The 25,500-nt window shown below is 33.6% G+C and overlaps 1 protein-coding gene across 4 annotated transcripts in view; it reads left to right on the top strand.

Moving 5' to 3' along the window:
- The window catches only part of NBEA (neurobeachin), a 563,351-nt gene that overhangs the window by 186,332 nt on the left and 351,519 nt on the right, over positions 1-25,500 (top strand). For all 4 annotated transcript variants that reach the window (XM_069467350.1, XM_069467354.1, XM_069467352.1 and 1 more), the window contains 3 exons: positions 3,021-3,459; positions 21,510-21,664; positions 23,923-24,049. In XM_069467350.1, coding sequence (XP_069323451.1) covers positions 3,021-3,459; positions 21,510-21,664; positions 23,923-24,049 — 721 coding nt within the window. The remainder of the gene's footprint in view (positions 1-3,020; positions 3,460-21,509; positions 21,665-23,922; positions 24,050-25,500) is intronic.

Here is a 25,500-nt window from a genome sequence, read left to right as displayed (position 1 = left end):
TATAAAACATTTATTTGAATAGAATTCTTATTGAAATATCTTGAAATATCATAACTGCTTCCTTTTTGAAGTCTTTTTTGTTAGTCTCAGTAAAAATAAAATTCAGATTTTTAATACTGAATAAATATTTTGATGAACTATTTGAAAATATTCTAATATTAAATTTTTATAAACTTTTGTGTTTTATAATTGAGAGGTCAACATTTGTGTTGAATTTAGAGATTTTAAGAGGCAATTAGTTGAGCACAAATGCAAAACATTGTATAGTTTGGTGGCAAAAATCTTTAGATGTCATAGCTGGAGAACACCAAATCAAAGATTTTATATTCTTAGATATTTTGTTTGCTAGAGAATGCTTATATTTCAGTCTAATATAACCTGAAAAGTTTAAACTTTTTGTGTAGCTCTTAATGTATAACATACAATAAATAGAGATAGACAATGTATTAGTGTAAAGTCAAAACTCTAGACTGAATCTATAAATCAGCAAAATTCAGGCTAAATGCTAGACATGAATTTATGCCTTTTGATAATTAAAATCTATAAGAAAAGTGAGCCCGTGCTAGTAACTATCCCATTGTATTTTGTTGTTGTTAGAGTTCTTATTTTGTTTCTGCATTTACAATTTCTGTCGTATTGTAATAGAAATGTCACTATTGGTATTTAATTCTCTTCTGACATTTTGCTGCAATTGTTTTCTCATCAAAAAATATCTAGTCCATAGATTTAAACGTGTGTTAAAATGAATTCAGTGATATCTCTAATAGTGGAAATAACTGCCTCAGCCATCTTATCTTCTCATTCTGTATTTGTAGGTTATTTTATCAACTTTCCTCATTTTGAATAATCCAAATATGTATGACTATTGTTCTTTTGACCTACAGATATAAATATATCCCAGAGATTTTGCAGACTAAACTGAGTAGAGATTTAATTCATTATTCTCTTGAACAAATCTGTTCATTTTCTTCCTTTTTCAGTTGGTGATATATCACCATTCTTTTTTTTCTCTCCCTTAAGCTAGATATTTCAGAAATGTCTTGATTCTTTTCCCTCCGTCTTATTCCTAATGTTTAATTTAAGTCTTAGTCTTCTCTTAAAAGGTTTTATAAAAAATGCCAATTACCTTTATCTCTTACCTAGTTCCTTCTCCAGTGCTTTGCCTAATGTTATTGATACTCTCAAAATTTTCATGTAGTTATTTTAATTTTTAATCTTGGGAACAATATAGTATAAATCTACTCTATTTTTCATAGTGGTCTTCCAGTGTTTGAATATTATTATATTCCACAGATTATTTTTTTAAGTCTATCATCTTTGACCAAACTGACAAACAGGCAAAACTAAAACCTATTTATTAAATATGAAAACTACAATATAACATTCAATTGTTTTTATTCAATTTAAGTGAATATTGGATATTGAGAAGAATAATTGAAGATGTTATTTATTCCTAAATTAATACATAAATTTAATATAATTTGAATGAAAAGAAAAAGGGTAATCAAAAGAAAGAAAGGGATTTTCATTCTTTTGAAACTTGGCAGAATTATTCTGAAGTTAATCTGGAAAAATTAATAAATTCATATGCTTGGTAAATTTGAATGTAATGCCATTAATTTAAATATAAGAGAGAACAAAACTCTTTAATTGACAAGGCCCAAGAATGGACCCTGTTACTAAAGAAATCCCTTCACATTATTTTTAATCCTTTAGAATGAATTTACAGAACTTTCAGCAAATTATGATCCCACTCAACAATATTGTCATTGAAGCAACACTTCTCTCTGTGTTGTTGCTAAAGATTTCACAAAACATTTTGTGAGATGCTTTGCTGACATCAAGGTAGCCTATACCCTGCTGGACAATCTCCTGATTTCTTGTCCTAATAACGTTTTTAAAAAAGGAAACAAACAAATAACAACAAAAAAATCTAAGAGAAGTTTTATAGAACTTACAGACATTGAAATTTTGAAAAAAATCATAGAAATAATTTAGTCTTGTTCTTCTTGCTTTAAAGGATAGACTTCAATACAAATTAAAATAATAGAAATAGCTAACATTTACTAAGAATCTACTTACATGAGAATTGCAAATAATTTAGATATAGTAGCTTAATAGTATCTTATTTTCTTCTTCAAAATGACTTTAAGTTAAGGACCATTATTATTGCCATTAAACTAGGTTAGATACATTTTTCAACGTCATCATTTAGGATTTGGTAATATTATACGGATAACTTCTTTATATTAACCTTTGCATAATGGAATTTAACATTTTTAGAATTTTTTCATGTATTTTAATTGTTAATATTGTGTATTTCATGTTTATTTAGATATATACATATGTTTCTATATTAACGTTCACAAATTGAAATTTATATTTACTCATAAAGAATGAGCATGAGAATTCCTAAATAATTGTTCTTAAAGGCACATATAGGCTAAGTTCTTAAGGAGTATTATTCTATTATTAAAGTATTTATCTTTTTGAATTAATCATTTAATGTGTTTTACATTTTGAAAATTCTTCACAATTTTATGTATTATATTTGTAATTTTAAAATAATATCTTCAACTACTTTACATATTTCAAGTATTCCATTCTTATTTATTGAGTACCACAGAAGATATAAAAATAACTATATTTTTAAGGAAAAAGAGAAATATAAGAATTTGTCTTGCATGATTATTTGGTGGCTAACAAAGAAGAACTTCATATAATAATTATTTATAAGCTGCTTTAAGAAATTGTTAGGGAAACTATTTCCTGATACTTTTAAAGGCGTAGGTTTTGAAATGCCAGATGATTTTGGGTTTTTTGATGCTCACTGAGCAAAATGACAAGTATATTCGATGATATATTTTAACTGAGTTGTTACTATGCACACCCATTTAGCAAGTTTTTTTATTATACATTTTATTTTCATTATTCAATAATATATGAGAACATTCTATTAATAATACAGGTTTTTACTTGTGAAGTTTTTTTTTTAAAAAAACCAGTTTCTTTTATTACAGAAACACCTGCTGCTTTTCCAGATGCTACAAAGGAAAAAGAAACACCAACTCCTGGTGAAGATATTCACCTAGAAAGTTCAATTCCTCATACAGATTCAGGAATTGGAGAGGAGCAAGTGGCTAGCATCCTGAATGGGGCAGAATTAGAGACTAGTGCAGGCCCTGATGCCATGAGTGAACTCTTATCCACTTTGTCATCTGAAGTGAAGAAATCACAGGAGAGCTTGACTGAAAATCCTGGTGAAATGTTGAAGCCTGCACCATCCATATCTAGCATTAGTCAAACTAAAGGCATCAATGTCAAAGAAATATTGAAAAGTCTTGTGGCTGCCCCTGTTGAAATCGCAGAATGTGGCCCTGAACCTATCCCATACCCAGATCCAGCATTGAAGAGGGAAGCGCAAGCTATTCTTCCTATGCAGTTTCATTCCTTTGACAGGTAGGTACTGAATTTATTCACAGGGCTTTACATATAGAAGGAAAATTAGACTCTGTTAATTTTAAAATATTAGGAGGGTCTTGAAAACTTTATATTAATTTATGTAGATTCTTACTACAAAGATTATCAAAGTGACAGGTCAATTAGATCTCAAAATAAAACATTTTAAGAATATGTTTCAAAAAAGGAGTTTCAATGTGATATGGTGGATGGCCCACTGAATTGGGAATAGGGAAACCTGGATTCTGGTTATAATCCATCTTCAAGGGACAGTACATTGGGAAAGTTATTTTTCTCTTTGGACTTAGTTGTTTCATGTATAAAATGGGGAATAGGCCACATCTTTTAAAGTCTATTATTGCTCTGAAATTCTATTATAATATTATAAAATGCTATAATAATTGTTTGAGATTAGATACTGTGCTTTAATAAAATTCAAATTTGAGTTTTAAGTGTAACTGTATGGGAAAAGTAAAAGATTATTTGTGATAATCTTCCTCATGGTATTTCCAGTATCTATGTAAAAGCCATATTTTCAGGCATGTATTTGAAAGTGAATATTATTGAAAAGCATTTTGGCATTTTAGGTCTCTAAACTACTGATAATATGGCCCATGTATCTACATTCAAATGTTAAATCATAAAAGGAATTTTTTTAGGAACAGCTAATTGTTTTTTTCTGTTCCAAGTTACATTCAATAAAAATAATAGTTCACAGAAGCAGAAGAAAATATTTTAGAACCAATCTATGCATCTAATATATCCTACTATTGAAAAACGTGTTCAGTATTAGAAAAATATTTAGTCACTAATTACTAAAAATAGCACTTTGCTAGGATTGATGCATATTCAAAATTATGTTTATATTTTCACATATAAATTAAAAAAATGTTCCCTTTACCGTCTGAATTAAATCATTGCTATTGATGTTTAAAACACTTTTTCATACCAAAAAAATTTATATGTAAGTATGAGGTAATTGACAAAGAAGTGTTTTTTTGGAAAGACAATATCAAATTAGGAAATCAAAGGTTTCTTAAACTGAAATTTCAAAATAAATAGTCAAAGTATACTATCTATTCCATAATACTTTCTCTAAAATAGCCAAACTACTTTGTTCTAACTAGAGACAGTAATTTTTTAGTGTTCAGGGGTAGAAGTGGGCAGTAAAGACATTTCAGTTAGCATGAATTATCCTTTTCATACACAAATAATGACTTAAACTTTGCCTATAAACATTTTAACCAGTGTTTTAGAGATCTTGAAAATTTGTTGTGGAAAATATAAATGGCATTAGTTATCATGAGGGATATAAAGGTAAATAAAATCAGTTTTGTCTTCTATGAATTTACGGAGTTGTAAGGAGATAAGATGTTCACAAGTAATTGTCATATGAGATAAAGTATGTTATGTTAAAAGTTTTTAAAAAGTAAAAAAAATGTGATTATAAAATGTAGGAAAATTTTTTTTAGTAATTTGTATTAATTTATATTCAGATGTTCACTGATACTGTAAATGTTTCTTGATGTTCCCTGTGATGTTTTACATTTATGTCCTCGATTTCATGTGTTTGGTTTATGTTCCAGGATATATGTGTGTGCATGTTTATAAGTTTGTCTAAATATATGCATATAAGCATACATACTTGTATATATCTATAAATCTATAAGGATAAAAACAGTACAATAATTTAGGGTCATTAAAGTTTGTTTTCTATTTAATTTTGAATTATATCTTTAAATTGTGTTAATATATAAACCAATATGTACAGAAAATTACTGTGATTTACATGACAATACAATGAAGTAAAGTTTAAGTAAAATATTTTTGTTATAATTTAGATAATTGTTAGAATGACTTTTTTCATTAAAACTTAACAAAGCAATTACCTGAGTGCCAGTATTCTTAGCTACTCAAAATTTATTACACTTTTGAGAATACTGCTTTTTAAAAAAAGAGAACTTTCTATTTGTTCCTAGCAGCATTTGTGTAAAATGCAATGGGAGTGGAATCATTATTCTAAATTGCATAAGTAGAAATGAAATGGAAGAGCACAAAGCATATTTCAATTCTTTTTAGGAAAAGGGTCTCCAGTGTAGTTAATATATGCAGGAGCTCAAGTACTATCAAATGTAAATGATGAGGTGATATTGATGAAAGGAGGGGATTGAGGTCTCAGGGGGCGCTGATGACGGATTGAACAGAAGCGGCCTTGCACTGCACGTAACTCAAGTCTGTCGTCTTCACTACTCAAAGCCATAATGGGAGGTGGCAGTCTGAAATGAGTTGCCACGGCAAAGAGTATTATTTTTGAAATGCTTTCACACAAATCACTAGGCCCTGCATACAACTTAGTTTCATGCTTTAATGTCATCAGGAGGCACAAATTGGTGTGTCTAATTGTTTGCCACCTGCCAGCAAAATGAGCTGCCAGCCAGCCAGACGGGTTTGATTGTCTGTCAGCCATTCAATAGATTGAGAGTGACAACATCAAAAATTTAACTTCAAACTCTGGAGCTTTGAGCAGCTTTTCAGAGACATCATCCCACAAGTGCTTCTGGACCACTACATTTTTCAATTATATTTTCAGTGTATTGCTACCATTTGCCTTATCTGTCTTAAGGTAGCTATAATTACATTATGAGGTATATAAACATATTTCTGAAGCACTGAAGTCTGAAATCCAAGTTATGACATGTCTTTTAACATCAGATTGAATTCCTTGAAAATAGGATCCAAGATGACAGGCTTTAGAATGAAAGTCCTGAATGCTTCCAGTTTCAAACACAGAATTATCATGGGTCTTACTCTACCAATAATGTATTTTTCATTTTTATCTTCAGTTGAAAAATAGATATAAATGCAGCCACTCGATTCTTTGTAACTAAATCATATTCCTAATAATATTGTATAATCTCAATGGCAATTACCTATGGTTTTACTTTTGTTAACCAGTTGTTTATTGGTTCTGTTGCAAACATGCTAACAACATATTCTTTATACTTATCCCAGATTGTAAATTTGGGAATAACTTCCTAAAGCAATTGATATAATTTGGATTCTTTCATGTTCTACATAGAGTGTTTCTCTCCACTTAGGATGGAGCATCAATAAATTTCAGTGTTTTGAAATTTACAATATCATTTTCATTAAGTAAATTCAACATCAAATTTTAGAAACATTTAGACTTAATTAAAATAAACTTCTTTTCTTTTAGTATTAAATCTTTCATCAGATTGTATGTGAAATATACAAATGTTTTTATCTACATGTATAAAAAGTGCTGATCCTTTTTATTTCCTCTAGTTATCTGTTGCAGATTTAAGTATATATCTTTGATTACACTTAGTGATCCTAACAAATGTATATTTGCAAAGTATAAAACTGATACAGACCCATTCCATAGTGAGGAAATATTATATGTATACAGGAAATACAATGATGAAACTATAACAGTTTTCCCAAAGTTTATTATTTTGAGGCAAAGAGAAATGTTTATAATGGTTTTATTTCTAACAGAAAAGCTTAATAATATCAGAATTCATAAATCAAGTTGCAAAGTTCTCAAACAACACTATATCTTGTGATAGATTTCTATATAGATCCATCATTTATAAAATGTTCTATCAGAGCTATTTTTGATATATTATTAGCTGTGTAGCTTTTAGTTTGGGGGATGATGCTTTTCTCTAAAACCTTCAGTTAAGCTTTTCCCTGTCTTTTAAACTAAAATTTTAATCCTGTATATCTAAATTCTTTTCATTTGGGGGGAATTTGGTATATATCTGTGATTTAGTTCAGTTTTTATTTCCTAGTATTTCAAGGTCCCCTTTAATCTTAAAGGCCAAGAATAAAAATAAAAAAACAGAGAGTGGTGTATTGCTTCCATGTACATTTTAACTGCTATGTTTTTAAAAATTATTTTAAGTGTGGATATCACAAAAGACTTACATTTTGTTGTTTCTTTGGCTAACAAACATCAGTCTTACATAATTTATACATCATCTTTTTTGATTTTACAAACCTGTTTGTGTTCAAATTATTAGATTTGATATATTGAGGCAAACTAGTATGTATTTTTCTCTCAAATTTTTAATATCCTTGCTTCCAAGTGGTTCATTCTCTAAAAAAGAAACTCTCTGAAATAAAATCTATTTTGTAAATAATAGTGGACTAAAAAAGCTTTTTAGGTAGGCTTCATATTATTAAACCTTAAGTATTAGCCTATGCTTGGTATTTGCTCTCTAGTTTCATTAGTTTTTCAACATTGGTTTTAGTGCTAAGGGTGAAAATGCAGGGTAAATAATAAAAAAAAATGTTTTTAGTAGAGTTAATGGGGTCCTCTTACATTGATTTCTTTAAACTTAGAATTAAGTAAGAATATGAAAAATTATAATTACTTCTAAGGTTGTCAGTTTCTGTTCTTACTGCTTTCTATCTTTTAGAAAAAGTATTTTGATTATATCATTTAAAAGATGAACAAGTAAATGTAAGCCAAATTGATTACAAATCTGCCAACCTTTACAATTCAGTTTCTATATCTATTCACTGTAGTTTCTACTTTTATTATGTTTCAAGTGTCCTGGGTACATATTTTAAGGCCAATTGTCAGAGATGCAATTTTGACTGAGCAGGTTGTAATCCTAATTTCTCCAATGTTGTTGCCTTTGTTTCTCCTGGCATTTACAGAGACAGTTCAATGAGCTGAATAATGCATCTCTCTTTAATCGTCAATTTAATGAAATATTGAGTTATTTCTTATACATTTTTTCTATTGGTAGTCTCAAATATTTTACAAAATAGAGAAGCAGATGAAAATATCAGAGCAATAACCTTGTGATTTCTGATGAGCTGAAGTCATTTATAATGTTACCCTAAAGTCAGTAACAGATTATTTTTCTCCTAAATTTCAATTTTTTCTTTCAAAATAAATGTTTAACATTCATAAGCCTAGTTAGAGAAAGAATGATAATCTGGAAATTATCAGAGTACTGGATATTAATATTTGGTCTCTCTGTAATTATTAGTAGTTCTGTGACCTTGATCCATTTTTTTTTTTTTTTTTTTTTTTGGCTCTCTGGGACCCAGTTTCCCAACCCATAGAATAATGGGATTAAGCTACTTTATTTCAAAAAAGTCCCATAAAGTTCCAAAATCCTATGATAAATGAATTGGCCTTATAATTAGTCCCCAAGGGCAACAAATGGCTATTTTTGAGATTGGTTAAAAAAGACCTGAATCCCAGAAAAAGATACGACATCTCCATTCCCAAAGCTGTCTTGGGAAAGCGACATCTCTCAGGTGGATTACTTCTGTTATTTCTCAACTGGCCTCACTATTTCTAGGTGTCCTCCCTTTACCTCAAATTTGTCTTCCACATTTATGCCAGGGACATTTTTCTTTTCTTTTTTTTTTTTTTTTATTTCAGCTCATTATGGGAGTACAAACGTTCAGGTTATATATATTGCCCATGCTCCCCCATCCCCCCCAGTCAGAACTTCAAGCGTGACCATTCCCCAGACAGTGCACATCTCACTCATCAAGTAGGTATACACCCATCCCCGCCCCCCAGCCCCCACCTCTGTCCGATACCCAATTGGTGTTATTCCCAAATGTGTACTTAGATGATGATCAGGGAAACCAGTTTGCTGGTGAGTACATGTGGTGCTTATTTTTCCATTCTTGGGATACTTCACTTAATAGAATGGGTTCCAACTCTCTCCAGGAGAACCAAAGAGATGCCATATCACCGTTATTTCTTATAGCTGAGTAATATTCCATGGTATACATATACCACATTTTGCTAATCCATTCCTGAATTGATGGGCATTTGGGTTGTTTCCACATCTTTGCAATTGTGAATTGTGCTGCTATAAACATTCGGGTGCAGGTGTCTTTCTTATAGAATGACTTTTATTCTTCTGGGTAGATACCCAATAATGGGATTGCTGGATCGAATGGTAGGTCTACTTGAATCTGTTTAAGGTATCTCCATATTGGTTTCCATAGGGGTTGCACTAGTTTACAGTCCCACTAGCAGTGTATGAGTGTTCCTGTCTCTCCGCATCCATGCCAACATGTATTGTTTTGGTACTTTTTGATAAAGGCCATTCTCACTGGAGTTAAGTGATATCTCATTGTGGTTTTGATTTGCATTTCCCTGATGATTAGAGATGTTGAACATTTTTTCATATGTTTGTTAGCCATTTTTATATCTTCTTTTGAAAAATTTCTATTCATGTCCTTTGCCCACTTTTTGATAGGGTTGTTCGATTTTTTCTTACTGATTTTCCTGAGTTCTAAATAGATTCTTGTTATCAGTCCTTAATCTGATGTGTAGTATGTGAAAATTTTTTCTCATTCTGTAGGTTGTTTGTTTACTCTCATGACTGTTTCTTTGGCTGTGCAGAAGCTTTTTAATTTGATCAGGTCCCATTTATTTATTTTTGTTGTTGCTGTGATTGCCTTAGAAGTCTTCTTAATAAATTCTTTGCCTAGGCCATGTCTGTAAGAGTCTTTCCTACATTTTCTTCTAGAATTCTAATAGTTTCCCACCTAAGGTTTAAGTCTGTTATCCACCGTGATTTGATTTTTGTGAGAGGTGAAAGCTGTGGGTCCTGTTTTAGTCTTCTACATGTGGCTATCCAGTTTTCCCAGCACCATTTATTAAATAACGAATCTTTTCCCCAAAGTATGTTTTTGTCTGCTTTGTCAAAGATTAGATGGCTGTATGAGGATGGTTTTATATTTGGATTTTCTGTTCTGTGTCCCTGCACTTGTGCCAATACCAAGCAGTTTTAATAATCACAGCCTTGTAGTATAGTTTGAAGTCTGGCAAATTAATACCTCCCATTTTGTTTTTGTTGCTTAAAATTGCTTTTGCTAAATGGGGTCTTCTCTGGTTCCATACAAAGCGTAAAATTATTTTTTCTATATCTGTGAAAAATGATGTTGGTAATTTAATAGGGATTGCATTGAATCTGTAGATAACTTTGGGCAGTATAGACATTTTAACAATGTTGATTCTTCCCATCCACGAGCATGGTATGGTTTTCCACCTATTTACATGCTCTGCGATTTCCTTCCTCAGTGTTTCATAGTTCTCCCTATAGAGGTCCTCTACCTCCTTAGTTAAATATATTCCTAGGTATTTTATTTTCTTTGTTGCTATTTTGAAGGGTATTGAGTCCTTAATTTGGTTCTCCGTTTGACTGTTATTGGCATATATGAATGCCTCTGATTTGTGTGTATTGATTTTGTATCCTGAGACTTTACTGAATTCATTGATTCATTCCAGGAGTCTCTTGGTTGAATCCTTGGGGTTTTCTAGATATAACATCATATCATCAGCAAAGAGTGAGAGTTTGATCTCTTCTTTCCCTATTTGGACTCCCTTGATTCTGCTCTCTTGCCTGATAGCTCTCGCAAGGACTTCCAATACTATGTTGAAAAGTAATGGGGACAGTGGGCAGCCTTGTCTGGTTCCAGTTCGAAGTGGGAATGCTTTCAGTTTTTCCCCATTCAGTATGGTGTTGGCTGTAGGTTTGTCATATATGGCTTGTATCATTTTTAGATAGGCCCTGTCTATGCCTATTTTGTTAAGTGTTCTTATTATAAAAGGGTGTTGAATTTTGTCAAATGCTTTTTCTGCATCTATTGAGAGGATGATGTGATCTTTATTTTTCCTTCTATTTATGTGGTGAATTACATTTATAGATTTGCGTATGTTAAACCATCCCTGCATCTCTGGGATGAAGCCCATTTGGTCATGATGGATTATTTTTTTGATAAGCACTTGGATTCGATTTGCTAGGATTTTATTGAGAATTTTTGCATCTATATTCATAAGGGAGATTGGTCTGTAGTTTTCTTTTTTTTGTTGCATCCTTTCCTGGTTTTGGTATCAAAATTATGTTGGCTTGGTAAAATGTGTTGGGGAGAATTCTATCCTTCTCGATATTGGAGAATAGATTATGTAGGATGGGCACCAGTTCTTCTTTGTAGGTATGGTAAAATTCAGGTGTGAACCCATCTGGTCCAGGGCTTTTCTTTTTTGGGAAGGTTTTTTATTGCTGTTTCGATTTCAGATCTAGATATTGGTCTATTCAGGAATTCTATTTCTTTCTGGTTGAGCCTGGGAAGGCTGTGTGTTTCTAAAAATTTGTCCATTTCCTCCACATTTTCCAGTTTGTGTGCATAAAGATTTTTGTAGAATTCATAGATGATATCATGTATCTCTGTGGCATCAGTCGTGATTTCTCCTTTCATGTTCCTGATGGAGGTTATTAGAGTTTTTTCTTTTCTGCTCTTGGTTAGTCGAGCCAGAGGTGTGTCTGTCTTGTTTATTTTTTCAAAGAACCAACTTTTTGTTTTATTAATCTCCCTTATGGTTTGTTTGTTGTCCTTTTCATTTAGTTCTGATTTGATCTTAATAATTTCTCTCCTTCTGCCAGGTTTGGAGTCGGTCTGTTCTTCCTTCTCCAGCTCTTTGAGTCTATTTGTTAGATTGTCTATTTGTAAGTTTTCTGTCTTTTTGATATAGCCATTTATGGAAATAAATTTTCCTCTCAGGACTGCTTTAGCTGTGTCCCAGAGATTTTGATAAGTTGTGTTTCCTTTGTCATTTAATTCAAAGAATCTTTTGATTTCCGTCTTGGTTTCCTTTATTTATAAAATAATCATTCAGGAGAAGGTTGTTTAGCTTCCATGACTTTGAGTAGGAATGCGAATTTCTGTTAGAGTTCATTATTACTTTTATTCCGCTGTGATCTGAGAAGATGCATGGCATAATTTCTATTTTTTTTTTAATTTTTTAAGGCATGCTTTATGTGCTAGGATATGGTCAATCTTGGAGAATGTCCCATGAGCTGATGAGAAGAAAGTATATTCAGTGGATTTTGGGTAGAATGTCCTGTAGATGTCAGTCAGGCCCATTTGTTCTAGCATTCTATTTAAGTCCATTATTTCTTTGTTTATTTTTTTGTTTGGAGGATCTGTCCTGTACTGTCAGTGGTGTGTTAAAGTCTCCGACTATTAAAGTGTTGTTATCTATAGTTTGGTTCAGATCAAGTAGTGTTTGCTTTATGAATCTGGGTGCACCTAAGTTGGGTGCTTATATATTAAGTATAGTTATGTCTTCTTGTTGAATTGTACCCTTCCCCAGTATATAGTAACCATCTTTGTCTTTCATGACTTTTATTGATTTAAAAACTAAGTTATCAGAGATTAAAACCACCACACCAGCTTTCTTTTGGCTTCCATTTGCTTGAAATATCGATTTCCACCCTTTTATTTTCAGTCTAAATGCATCCTTGCAGGTTAGATGAGTTTCCTGAAGACAGCAGATACTTGGCTTGTATTTTTTTATCCATTGGGCCAGTCTATGTCTCTTTAGTGGGGAATTCAATCCATTCACATTTAATGAGAGAACTGATAAGTGAGACAGATTTCTGTTCCTCATGTTGGGTTGAATTTCATTGTTCTGATTTCTCTCTTGAGCCATTGTGATAACTGGGTTTTTATCTTTATTTCTTCAGTAGTTTTACATTCATGAGTCTTTCTTGTGCTGGTCCGTGTGTAACTCTGTTTTGAGTACTTCTTGGAGAGCTGGTCTTGTCTTGGTAAATTCTCTGAGTTTTTGTTTATCTGAGAATGTCTTAATTTCACCTTCATGTATAAAACTGAGCTTAGCTGGGTACAAGATTCTAGGCTGGGTATTATTCTGTTTCAGAAGAGTGAGAATGGGGCCCCAATCTCTTCTTGCTTGTAAGCTTTCAGCTGAGAAATCAGGTGTGATTCGGATGGACTTTCCTTTGTATGTTACTTGTTTCTTTCTCCTTACAGCTCAAAGAAGGGCCTCTTTAGTGGATATTTTGGTCAGTCTGATAACTGCATGACATTGTGTCTTCTTATTTGGTATGAATCTCCCAAGGGTTCTTTGAGCTTCTTGAACCTGTATATCTAGAGTTTTGGCAAGGTCTGGGAAATTTTCCTCAATTATATCTTCAAATAGCTTATCCAACCCTTGCTTATTATCTTCCTCACCCTCGGGAATGCTGATAACTCATCACGTTAGGCTTCTTCACATAATCCCACATTTCTTGTAGACTTTGGTCTTTTCTCTTATTTCTTTGCTCTATCTCTGTGACTGACTTATTTAATTGGAAAGTGTTATCTTCGATCTCTGAGATTCTTTCTTCTGTTTGATCTACCCTGCTCTTGAGACTTTCCACTGTGTTTTGTAGCTCCCTGAATAAATTCTTCATTTCCAGAAGTTCAGTTTGATTTTTCTTCAATATTTCAATTTCTTTAGTGAATTTTTCTTCCAAGTCCTGGATCTTTTTTGTGGTTTCTTTGTGTTGGTTATCCATTTTTTCTTGCATAATATTCAGCTTATTTATGATCCAGATTTGAAATTCTTCCTGTGACATGTTGCTATTTTGAATCTGTTTTGTGTCAATTGGTAGAGAACTAGTAATCCTCTTTGAGGGCAAGATTTCAGCTTGATTCTTTATACTCCCAGAGTTCTTTTACTGAGCCCTTCCCATCTGGATGAATCATTACATCCCTTCTTTCAGCTTCTTTCAGCTTTAGTCTGGATAGAGGCACACCATGCCCGCTGATCTTAGGCTGTGTAGCAGCCCAGGTGAGCTGCCTCCTCTGTCGCTAGGGGGAGCCCTTCACGTGTTGTTCAGGATTTTGCTACCTCAGCTGGGGGGCTGCTCCTGTTGGGTCCAGCCCCTGAGAATTAATTTGACCCAAAACTGGTTTGAGAGTCAAGTCACTGGGCTGTTCTAATTGCAGACGGAAAGTGACTTTTTCCTTGCCTCTTCCTCTCCCGAGGTGGTTTCTGCATCTCTCTGCGCGAAAGACAGTGGCTACAGGGAGGGAGTAGTGCCCTCGTTCGCCCAGCGCCCCAGCCGCTGCAGCTCCTGTGGGTGATGGTCTGCCCCGCCCCAATGTGCGCAAGGACCACGCTCCACTCTCTCGCGACTGGGGAAGCACTCAGTGTTCACGCAAAGGCGGAGCTCCTAGTGGGGGTCCACGGACTAGGGGAGGGAGCCGCCCAGGGAGCCGCACGGTACCCAATCGCTCCGCAGGAGCTAGGCTGTGGACCCCAACAATGGTGGCTGCCTGCCCGTAGATCTCTGGCACTGGGGGTGAATGCTCAGGGTCTGGCAGGGGCCGGAGGAGCCAGGGATTGAGGGAGCCCAGCCGCCCGTGGAAAGGAGACAGTTTGGCATCCCCTAGGTGCCTGTCACTGCAGCTTATCGCAGATACTCTCCTGCCAGTTGCAGTCCGCTCACAGAGCTCCGGGGTCCAAAATGCCTCTCGCTAATGTCTCTTCTCCACAAAGCCCCGCATCTCCCGCGGTGATTCTGCACTGACTTCAGGCAGATCCCTAATTGAGTGGGTGAGGAGGTCAGTGGGGAAACAAGCTGCTTTCCTGTGGGGCTGAACCCATCTCACTCCCTGGTGAGGCGGGTACAGCTGTCCCATGCTCCCCTCTCTATTGTCCATCCCACACTCTCTTGATTTTTAAGATCTTATTTGCCATTCACCTCAGTCTTTTCTTGCTCTCTGTGTCCCACGCTGTTTCTCCGTGGATTCACACCACTGCTCTTGTGGGGGAGCGATCCTCTGGCTTTGTGGCAGGCTGAGATCCATGCCTCCCTCTCCGGGAGCACAAATCCAGGAGGTCACCTCCACCCCGCCATCTTTTTCTCCCCAGAGACATTTTTCTTAAAAGCAAAACTGTTAAAGATTCTGAAATAAGTCTTATTATTTAATTAATAAAAGAGGAACTTTTTAGTTTGGAATAGAAAGTCTTTACCTTTCACCAGTCCTAAGTCTCCATCTGTAATTCCTTCAGCCTACCACGTTTTTTCGTATTTCCTTGCCTTGCTAAGATTCAACTATTGGACTTTTGTATGTACTTTTCTGGGCTGATTTCTATCGATCCTTTTAGATTCATCTCACTCTTCCTTGATAATGCATAACCTGTGGTTTTAAAACGGCCTGACATAACTTTCATCAGGGCAGTTGGCTTATTTTTCTGTCGTATCCCCTTCAAGTATCTCCAAGGCATGGGGCACGTTGTATTTGCCTTTATAGCCTCTAAACTTTTCTCTGTAGTTTATCCCCTAAGCTGTTCAAGGGGACAGAAAGAAGAAAGAGATTCTTGCAGGGTGCCCTGAATAATTACAAAACTTTCTTGCCTTAGTAAGTCATTATTAAAAGCCCTTTTCTAACTTCAGTATCTCACTTTATACTTTGGACAAACCATGATGAAATAGTATTCTTGTATTTTCAAAATTCACATAACTAATTAATGGATAGCCCCAAGACTATGTCCTTAGATCACTTCTATTCGTTTTCACTCACTTCTTTGGTGATCTCATCTGTTTCCTTGGCACTAAATTTCACCTATATGCTGATGATTCCCCATATTTATATCTCAGTTGAAACCTCTCTCCTAAACCTGAGACTCATCTGTCGAATTGCTTTTTCAACAATGATCAATAACAGTTATAAAAATAGGTTTAAAAAAGGTCCAATCACAGTCTTCCCTATCTTAGTTAAGGGCAACTTGTCCCTCCTGTTACTTTACGGCAAACATTTTTGTATCATCTTTCACTTTTCTCTCGTACCCATATCCAGTCCTTATGCAAATACAGCCAAAATTTGAATCACTTCTCACCGGTTTCACTTTGCTATTATGATTCAAACCACTGTCATTTCTTGCTTGTATTCTCCTAACCAGTCTCCTCACTTCTGCTCTTATGCCCCCTAAGGCTGTCCTCTACACAGCACCCAGAGTGATCCTGTTATAATCTAAGTTCATTTCCTTCCCCTGTTCATAAGCCGCACTGGTTTCTGATCCCACTCTGAGTGAAAGCCAACATCGCTGCGGTAGACGACAGGCCCTGTGTTCTGAGCCCCTCTTAACCTCTCTCGTCTCATCTCTTACAGCTCTCCCGTGTGCCCAGTCTTCTCTAGGCACACTGGCCTTCATGCTGTTACCTCTGCCTGTGATGCTCTTCCCTAGATAGCCTTGTGGCTTGTTCCTTCACCCCCTTCAGTGTTTTCTATTTTTTCTGGAAATAAAGTCTCACTGTACTGCCCTGGCTAGAGTGCAGTGGCATCATCATAGCTCACTGAAACCTCAAATTCTTGGGCTCAAGCCATCCTCCTGCCTCTGCCTCAGGAGTAGCTGGGACTACAGGTACATGCCACCATACCTGGCTAACTTTTCTATTTTTGGTAGAGACAGGGTTTCGTATTTGCTCAGGCTGGTTTCAAACTCCTGAGCTCAAGCGATCCTCCCACCTCAGCCTCCCAGAGTGCTAGGATTACAGGCATGAGCCACCAAGCCTGGCCCAGTGTTTTCTCAAATACCACCTTTTTGGGGCATTCTTCTCTGAGCCACCCTTTCAACAATATTCCTTATTCCTGTCTATATTTTATTTTTCTCATAGCATTTACAAGCTGATATATTGTATTTACTCATTTATGTTAGATTGTACTTTCTCTTTCTCCTTATTGGAATGTAAGTTCCATGAGGGCAAGGATTTTGTTCTATGCATTGCTCTATCTCTAGAACTTAAAGCAGTCCCACACACATTGCATGGCTCATAAATATTTGTTAAATGAATAAATGAGTGAATGAATGAATTTTAGGTCATACCCCAAATCTCTGGCTTTGAGGTAGAATAAATTCATTGATGGAAGAATTCACACTTACATGTATTATGTATTAAAAACATGTAATCAATCACTCGGTGAAAAATTTTGTTAAGTGAATTAGATTGAATTATTTCCTAGCTTTGTACTTTTTTGATGATAACCTTTGTAACCTTGGAATATGTATAGATTATGTGTAATATAAAGGAATTATCTACTTCCTTATAATTCATAGGCTTAACAGTGTTGGATAGAAATTTGGAATTGTGTGGAAAGGATGGAAAAATATTTTTGAGATTTTAAAAAATTGACATTGATAAAGGTGTGTAGAATAGAGGATTCTAGGTATCTCCGTCAGTATGAATACCAGATCTACAAGAAGAGTGTAACACATGAATAGTGTAGATCAGTGGCTCTTAACTTTTTTATGGCAATATATGTTCTTGAAATTCAGATAAAAATAAGTGCCTACCCTAAAGGAAAAAATGTATGTACTCCTCAAATTTGTATATATTTTAGTGTATTTATACACCCTACATGGATACCATGGTAGGTACTCAGACTCCTAGGTAAGACTCTGGGTGTAGATGGAATAGTTAATCACGGGGAAATACTGAATAATAACAAACATTTTGTAAGAGTTGAAAATTTTTACTTTCCTGTATAAGTAGTTGCAAATACTAAATAACATCCTGACAGGTAATTAATTTCTTACCAGCACATATTAATAACTGGGAACTTTCAAATTATTTGTGAAATAGATTGCTTAGAACAGAATGGTTTGAGATGTAAGCGAATGGGAAATGTTGATGAAGAAATGACAGTAAGGACAGGAATGTACAGTCCTCTGATTCTAGATAAATAATTTGGCTATATTAATAAGAAATAGTTCTTAGAAAAACATCTGAGAAATCAGTCAAATCCACCTTCCTACTTCTCTCAACAAAACCTTTGTCAAATGATCATCTTAGCTATTTGAACACATCAGTGATTGGAAACTGGAGCTCATAAAAAATGCCAGGGATTTCTTCTTCCTCTTGTGGGTCCTAATGTGATGTTTTGAGATACATGGAATTTTATTTTGTTTTCTTATTACATATCTTGAGACTTTTAAAAACTGCCATAATTTTTTCTCACTCTATTATTAAAATTTTCTGGCCCTTTCAGCCTTTCCTCACATGGCTTATTTTCCAGATCTACTGCCATCTTAACTGTTCTCTTATGGAAATGATGTTTGTCGTTATTCTTGAAATATGGTACCTAAAATTGCACATTGGATTTTATTTATGAGGTGTAACAATGGCAGAGTATACGAGGATTGTTGCTTCTTTCCTCCTGGGTACTGTAGGATTGTTGCTTCTTTCAATTGAACTTATCAGCACTTTTGGGAACTATAGCAACACCAATAATAGCTAAAATGTGTTGACCACTTACAATATTCCAGATAGTGTGCTGAATACTTTACATGTTCTCTCCTTGTATCTTTATAACAATCTTCTCTTTATAACAATCTTAGAACAACATTTTATCTCATAGCAACATTTTATCTTAAAACAATCATATGTGTATAATGGCATAGACCATTATAGATGTCATTTTAATATGGAAGAGAATGGAACGTAGAGAGATTTATGTGCCCAGTACTACACAGCTAGTAACGGTTGGAGGTAGAATTCTAACCCAGATCTGTATGACACTAAAAGCTGAGCTTTTAGCCACCATGCTACTGTATTTATATACCATGTCATACTGTCAAACTCAGCAGTATGAAATATCTGGAGGCTTTCATATCAATTGGTGTTCATTCAATGCTTTCAGTTTTTTTAGTAGCCAGGCATTTTTTTTTTTTTTTGCATTCTTATAAACCATCATTATAGGATTTTGAGATTTAAATTTTTTTCTCATTCACATAACTTATTTTTCATAACTTGTTTCTCATAGCCTCTACATGCAAAAAGTTACCAGTGGTAGTCATTACAGAGAGCTTTTGCCCAAAGTTAGTATTAATCAATAGGTCTGGAATTTTTGGTAATAGTTTTTCTGCCATCTACAAATTCATCTCACAGCACCGGCAATTAGCTCATGTTTCTTTATTTTATCCATGAGAATTTTTATGAGAGATGCAGACAAAAAGTTTTGTAGTTTCACTAGTAACTTCTTTTCAAATCAAGAAATGATAGTTTGTTTACTAGATAGCCAATGAAATAGTATATCTCATATTTGTTTAGAAATTTAGAGAAGAGTTTTGATGAAATCCCAAATATTAGCATCCTCTTTTTTTTTTTTTTTTAAGAGACAGGGGCAGAGTAGAGGGGGTGTTTCTTACTCTGTCACCCAGGCTGGTGGAGTACAGTGGTGTGATCATAGCTCCCTGCAGCCTCAAACTCGTGGGCTCAAGCCATTCTCCCTCCCCAGCTTTCTGAGTAACTGGGAATACAGGCCTGCACCACCAGTCCAGCTATTTTTTTTTTTTTTTAATTTCTTGTAGAGATAATATCTCACTTTGTTGCCCAGGCTGTTCAACTCCTGGCCTTGAGTGATCCTCCCACCTTGGCCTCCCAAAGTGTTGGGATTACAGTCCTGAACCACCACTCCTGGCCAGCATCTTTTTTTTATTCTGTTGATCTTTATGTAGATTCATTATAAGTAGATACCTTATATCCTGTAGATAAAGCATTATTTCAGTTTAGACAGTAGTAATTATAAACAGTCCTTTTAAATACAGTCTCATTTAATCTCCCCAGTTGTTTGTGAAGTAGGTAGCATTAGTCTTGCCATTTTAATGCTGAAAAACTGAAATTAAAGTCCCAGCTTGAGAGTTTCCAGTTTTCAAGCCTTAGTCTTCTGACTCCACAGTCTGTATTCTTTTGCGGTGTCACACTACCTCTCCATGAAATAAATGAAGGCATTAGATGAGGACTGGCCAATGTAGGGATTGAAAGCATAACGTGTACTTTAAGTTAATAAATAGATAGTTGAGAATTAAAGGTTGAGTCTAAAGAGTTTGACTCTAGCATTCATAGAGAAAATAGAAGATATCCAGAGAGATAATGAAGAAATTTTTTGGCATGAGTAAAATTATTTAAGATTTTATTTTGGTCACTAAAAACATTTTAAGTACTCCAATAATTAAAAATAATAATCTAAATACTAATTTAGATTGTTAACATTAAAAAAGTGACTGAAGATATTAATAGAATTGTTTCTTTGAAAAAGAATATTGGTATTAAAGAAATGTAAGCCATAGACTTATTTGAAAATGGGCCATTGATTTAATTTCCTTTTAACTAGAGCTTTTTCATGAAATAATTATAAAATATAGATGCATTGAAAAGACATAGTTTAGGTTGGATATTTTTGTACTGTCAATCACTGGTTTTTAAGCATTACATTTGAGCTTAAAACATCTCATACATCTATTTTCTAGATAAATAAATTCAGTGATGATTGCATAACACTTGGAAAATGTTTGTTTAATGAATTGCAGTGCTGTAAACTTTGAGAAAAATGAAGCTTTGCTACAAGAAAGTAGAGCCATTTATTATGTTAGAGAAAAAAATAATTTCTTTATTCATATTTTTAAATTGACAAATATTTACGTTTATTTATCATTTAAGCTTAATGCGATATCAAGTTCAGAAATTTTTTCAATGGGATTTATTTAAAATATGCTAAAGAAACATGGGGGAACATTGAACTCCTTTCTTTAAAAAACCAAGGCTCCAAAGCTAAATAGCTCTCTAATTAAATGTCTCTATATCATTTCTGTTCTCTTTCATTATAATAATATTCCTACTGTGAAAAGCAACTCAACTTTGTTCAGTGAAATAAAGTATAACTTCATTATGCCTTTAAATGTTACTTATTATTCTTTGGTTTAGTTTTTAACTTTACTATGAAGAAGCTTTAAAATTTGGCTTTTCAATGTTTTTATGTTTTTATATCCTTATGAATATTTTACACATGGAGAATGTGATATGGATAAAATGGGCATTTTATGTAAATTTTTCCCAAAAATTCTATATGTATATGCAGAATCCGCTAACTTTAGCCCACATTTCCCAATATTCCCAGATTCATGATTCTAGTCCATATGCTATCCTAAGAGAGGTTTGCAAACTCCAGATTCTACATAAATGTTTGCCAAATGAATTATAGTAGTCAACATACTTTACAATATATCCTTAATGTCCATATCCTTTTCACCGAAGTTGAACTTGGGAGTTTAAAACAAGAAAAAGAAAGAATGAAGGAAAGAAGGACAGAAAGAAGAAAATTTGATGTTGATTATGTGCATCTGCCATAGCAGGTTTAGAATTCATCTTAAACCTTATGTTTTTTGCTTTCTATCCTTCCTTTCTTTGCAGGAGTGTTGTGGTGCCTGTAAAGAAGCCACCTCCAGGTAGTTTAGCTGTAACTACTGTGGGAGCCACTACTGCTGGAAGTGGGCTGCCAACAGGCAGTACCTCTAATATATTTGCTGCTACTGGAGCTACACCAAAAAGTATGATTAATACAACAGGTATTGTTCTTATATATTTTTGTGATACCTCATCTTTTTCTTTCTGTTTTCTTTATCTTCATTTTCTGCTTATTTGATCTTAAAAATTAAAATACCCTAATCATTTAAAATAATCTTTAAAAAGCTTATCTTTTATGTTACAACTTTTCAGAGTTTGAGGTTCTTGTGTACATTTTTAGTAGTCATTTTAGAGGACAATACTGGTTTTTGTTTTGAGTTTGCTCAAAACACAAACAAAGTGTTGTTTACTCTCAGAGTGAAATCAGATTACTGAAAAGATACTTGGGGAGCAAAAGCAAATGATAATTTGAACACTGAAGTTTGATATATAAAAATCAGTAAGTTGTATTAAGAATATCAAGGTATACTAAAAATGTTAGCAACATAAAATGGATTTGGTGACATTGACTGGTTGAATCCTACTGTAGATTCCTTTGCTAAATCCTCCAAGGGAAAGCAGAGCTCCCCTAAGGACCTTCACCATAGGCAAGAGCCTCAACTTGATGAGAAGTGCATGTGAATAAGAACCATTGTTTGGCATTGAATGCATTTCTGTACTTAGATTACAGTTGTATCCAATTCATTGTCCAACAAATTCCTAACGATTCTAGGAACAAAAATTTCCAAATCATTACCAATTTTAAAAGCCTGCCTAAAATAACATTTTTTTTGTAAATTTCCAGCAATGTTCCTGTTGATTATTAGCAAATAAATCCTTACCCAGATCTTTGTGATTCCATTTTAGGTATTTATACAACGCAAGATGATCCCTGACTTTTCTTCCCTGACTATAGTAGCCTTCTCTTCTCCAAACTGTATAGCCTTGAACTTTTCCATTTATTATCATTACTTAGATTCTTCCCATTTTTATTACTTTCATAGCCCTTCTTTGTGCTTTCTGTAGCTATCTTGTTTATCATACCACCTGAGTCTGACCTATCATGAACAACACATTTATGGGGTTGTAGTAAGTAGAATGTACTCTATTAAGCATATTTATATTAGCAAGTAAACCTCATTAATGGCATTGTATTAAAGAATAGAACACCTTTATCTATATTATAAATATTTATATCTGGCTTGTGAGAAGACTTTAAAGTCTGTATTTCCAGCATTATAATTTTATTCTTTGTACTCATTTGGCTTTCTAGATATAAGAATAAAACTGTTTTTCTTTACCAAAGTATATATGCAAAACGTATTATAATTTTTATTAATAAAAATTATACCAATGTAGTAGAAAAAGATCTACATTTAATATTGTTTATTGAATAAAGTCCTTATTTTCATTAGAGTTAGGTAAATGAAAAATTAAATCACCTCTTTTTTATCTTTATATGAGACAAGTCATGATGTTTTCTTTTAACTTCTATTTTAAGAATTAATAATAGATATATGATAGCAAGAGGCTTAGTAGCGATAGTATAAAGTATATGATATTACAATGAGAAATAAAATGTAAGTAATACACTTCTTCTTTAGAAATATGTATATATTTGTGTGTGTGTATACATATATATTGTGGGCCAACATTTAAACTGTGTGCATTGTCCAGTTTAGATGTTGGCACATAGGTGCTGGTAAATGTTATAGTAGAAACCCCAGTAAGCAATTCAGTTTTATAGGAATTAGTATAAGAAATGATAATATTTAGGAACACTAGATGTCCCTCAACTCCACAGCTAACTTTAATATACTTATATGGCATACAATAGAATAATCTGTTCTAAAATGGCATCTTCGTACCGTTGAGGACCACATGTTCTTTTAAAATCAGGTACAATTATATGCATTATAGCTCTTCGTAGGCAATCATCTTATCAGAATGAGCATTCGATGCTGCAGTGCCACCAGTTTATGCTCAGACAATTCATTATAAACTATGCCTTAGATGTTGCAAACTAAAAATATAACAACATAGCAATAATAATTTTTACATCTAAATTTGCATTGTTTTATCAGCCTCATTTTATCTAAAATTTTTTTCATTTGTTGATGTCTTTTATTTATACCCCATTTGTAATATGTAGTTTTGTTAGATTAACATAAGTAAATCAACTGGATTTTAATGCAACAGCTGCTATTTAAAATTATAAAGAGTTATTAGTATACTAATGGCCAAATGATTTTTAATTGTCAAATTCTGTTTTGAAATTCAGATGAGTAATTCTTTCAAAATCAGATAGTAATGATATAATTACAATTATTTTGTTAAATAAATTTATGTTTAAGGCTAAAAATTATTATTTTGGGAACAGGTGCCGTGGATTCAGGGTCCTCCTCCTCTTCCTCCTCTTCTAGTTTTGTGAATGGTGCTACCAGCAAAAACCTTCCAGCTGTACAAACTGTTGCTCCAATGCCAGAAGATTCAGCTGAAAACATGAGGTGTGCATAACTGTTTGTTTTTTTTTTACTCTTCCTTTATTTTTTTTAACATAATGAAACAGTATGCAAAAAAACCCCAAAGATATGGTAAGAATTCATGAGAATGTAGGTTAATTGTGTATTTTGTGATTATAATCTGTAATTACATTATTCTAATGTTTTTGGCTAGTTATTATACAAAAATCTGTGATATGTTTCAGGGTCTAAACTGAAAGGTGCTGAGTGATTTTAAAGCATTGACTGCTGGATTTGTAATCCATTGTCATATAGTACACATTACTATTTCCAATAAAAGTTAAAACATGTACAAATAGTAACATGATAAAATTGGGCATCTTTGAGGGGTGGTCAAATATAAACTTCCATAATAAGTCTGCAAAGTTATCTATAACATGTATCTTTGGAACTTAAATAACCAAACATTCTCTCATCTGTCATAATTAAAGAACAGTCCTAGAACGTAGTACCTCTCATTCTTGGAGCAAACTTGTGTACGTGTGCACACGCATGGGTATGTGTATGTAGTCACAGTTTTTATAGAAATATAACATATATGCAGAGTATAAAATCTCAGTGAAAGAATGAACACACTCATCTTACCATCCATCATCAAGTCAGAAAATAGACTGTACCCCAGAAGCCCCCACTTTGTGCCCCTTTCCCAGTCACTGTTCATGCTCTTCTTCAGAGTCCCCACTCTGACTTTCAATACTAGGATAACTTTGTCCTTTTTGAATTTTGTGTAAATATAAGTACAGCATATATATTCTTTGTTTCTGGCTTCTTTTGTTCAATATGTTTATGAGAGTCATCCATGTTATATGTAGCAATAGTTTGTTCATTCTTACTCTATTTTTGCTCCTTTATATGTGTATTCCACAATTAATTAATTCGTTTTACTGATGATGGGCATTTGAAATTTTCCATTTTTTAGCTATTAAAAATAATACTGCTATATAGAAGATAATGCCACTTATAATTGTTATTGGTACAGTATTATTATGTGGGTGTGCTACACATTAGTATGTGTATCTGTTGGGTCAATAAGTTGGAGTGGAATTGACAATTCATAATGTTTATATATGTCCAATTTCACTAGATAATGCCAAATAGTTTCTGAAAGTGGTTATATAAGTTTACTAACTCAGCAGCAGATTATGAGAATTCCTGTTGCTTCATATCTTTGAGAGGACATTGTACTCAGTCTTTTTCATTTTAGCCATTTTGGTGGGAGGATAGGGGCATTTCATTGTATTTTAATTTGCATTTTCCTTATAATTAATAAGGTTGAGCACTGCTTAAATATTTTTATTGGTCCTTTGGTTTTTCTCTTTTATGATTTGCTTCTTGAAATATCTTGCCCACTTTTGAAAGTTGGGTTGTTTGTCTTTTTCTTATTAATTTGTAAAAGTTCTTTATTTGAAAATGAGCCTCATGATGATTATGTCGTA

The sequence above is a fragment of the Eulemur rufifrons genome, chromosome 4, assembly GCF_041146395.1.
Source record: "Eulemur rufifrons isolate Redbay chromosome 4, OSU_ERuf_1, whole genome shotgun sequence".
Taxonomy (NCBI): domain Eukaryota; kingdom Metazoa; phylum Chordata; class Mammalia; order Primates; family Lemuridae; genus Eulemur; species Eulemur rufifrons.
This window is presented reverse-complemented; position numbering and strand designations above follow the sequence as displayed.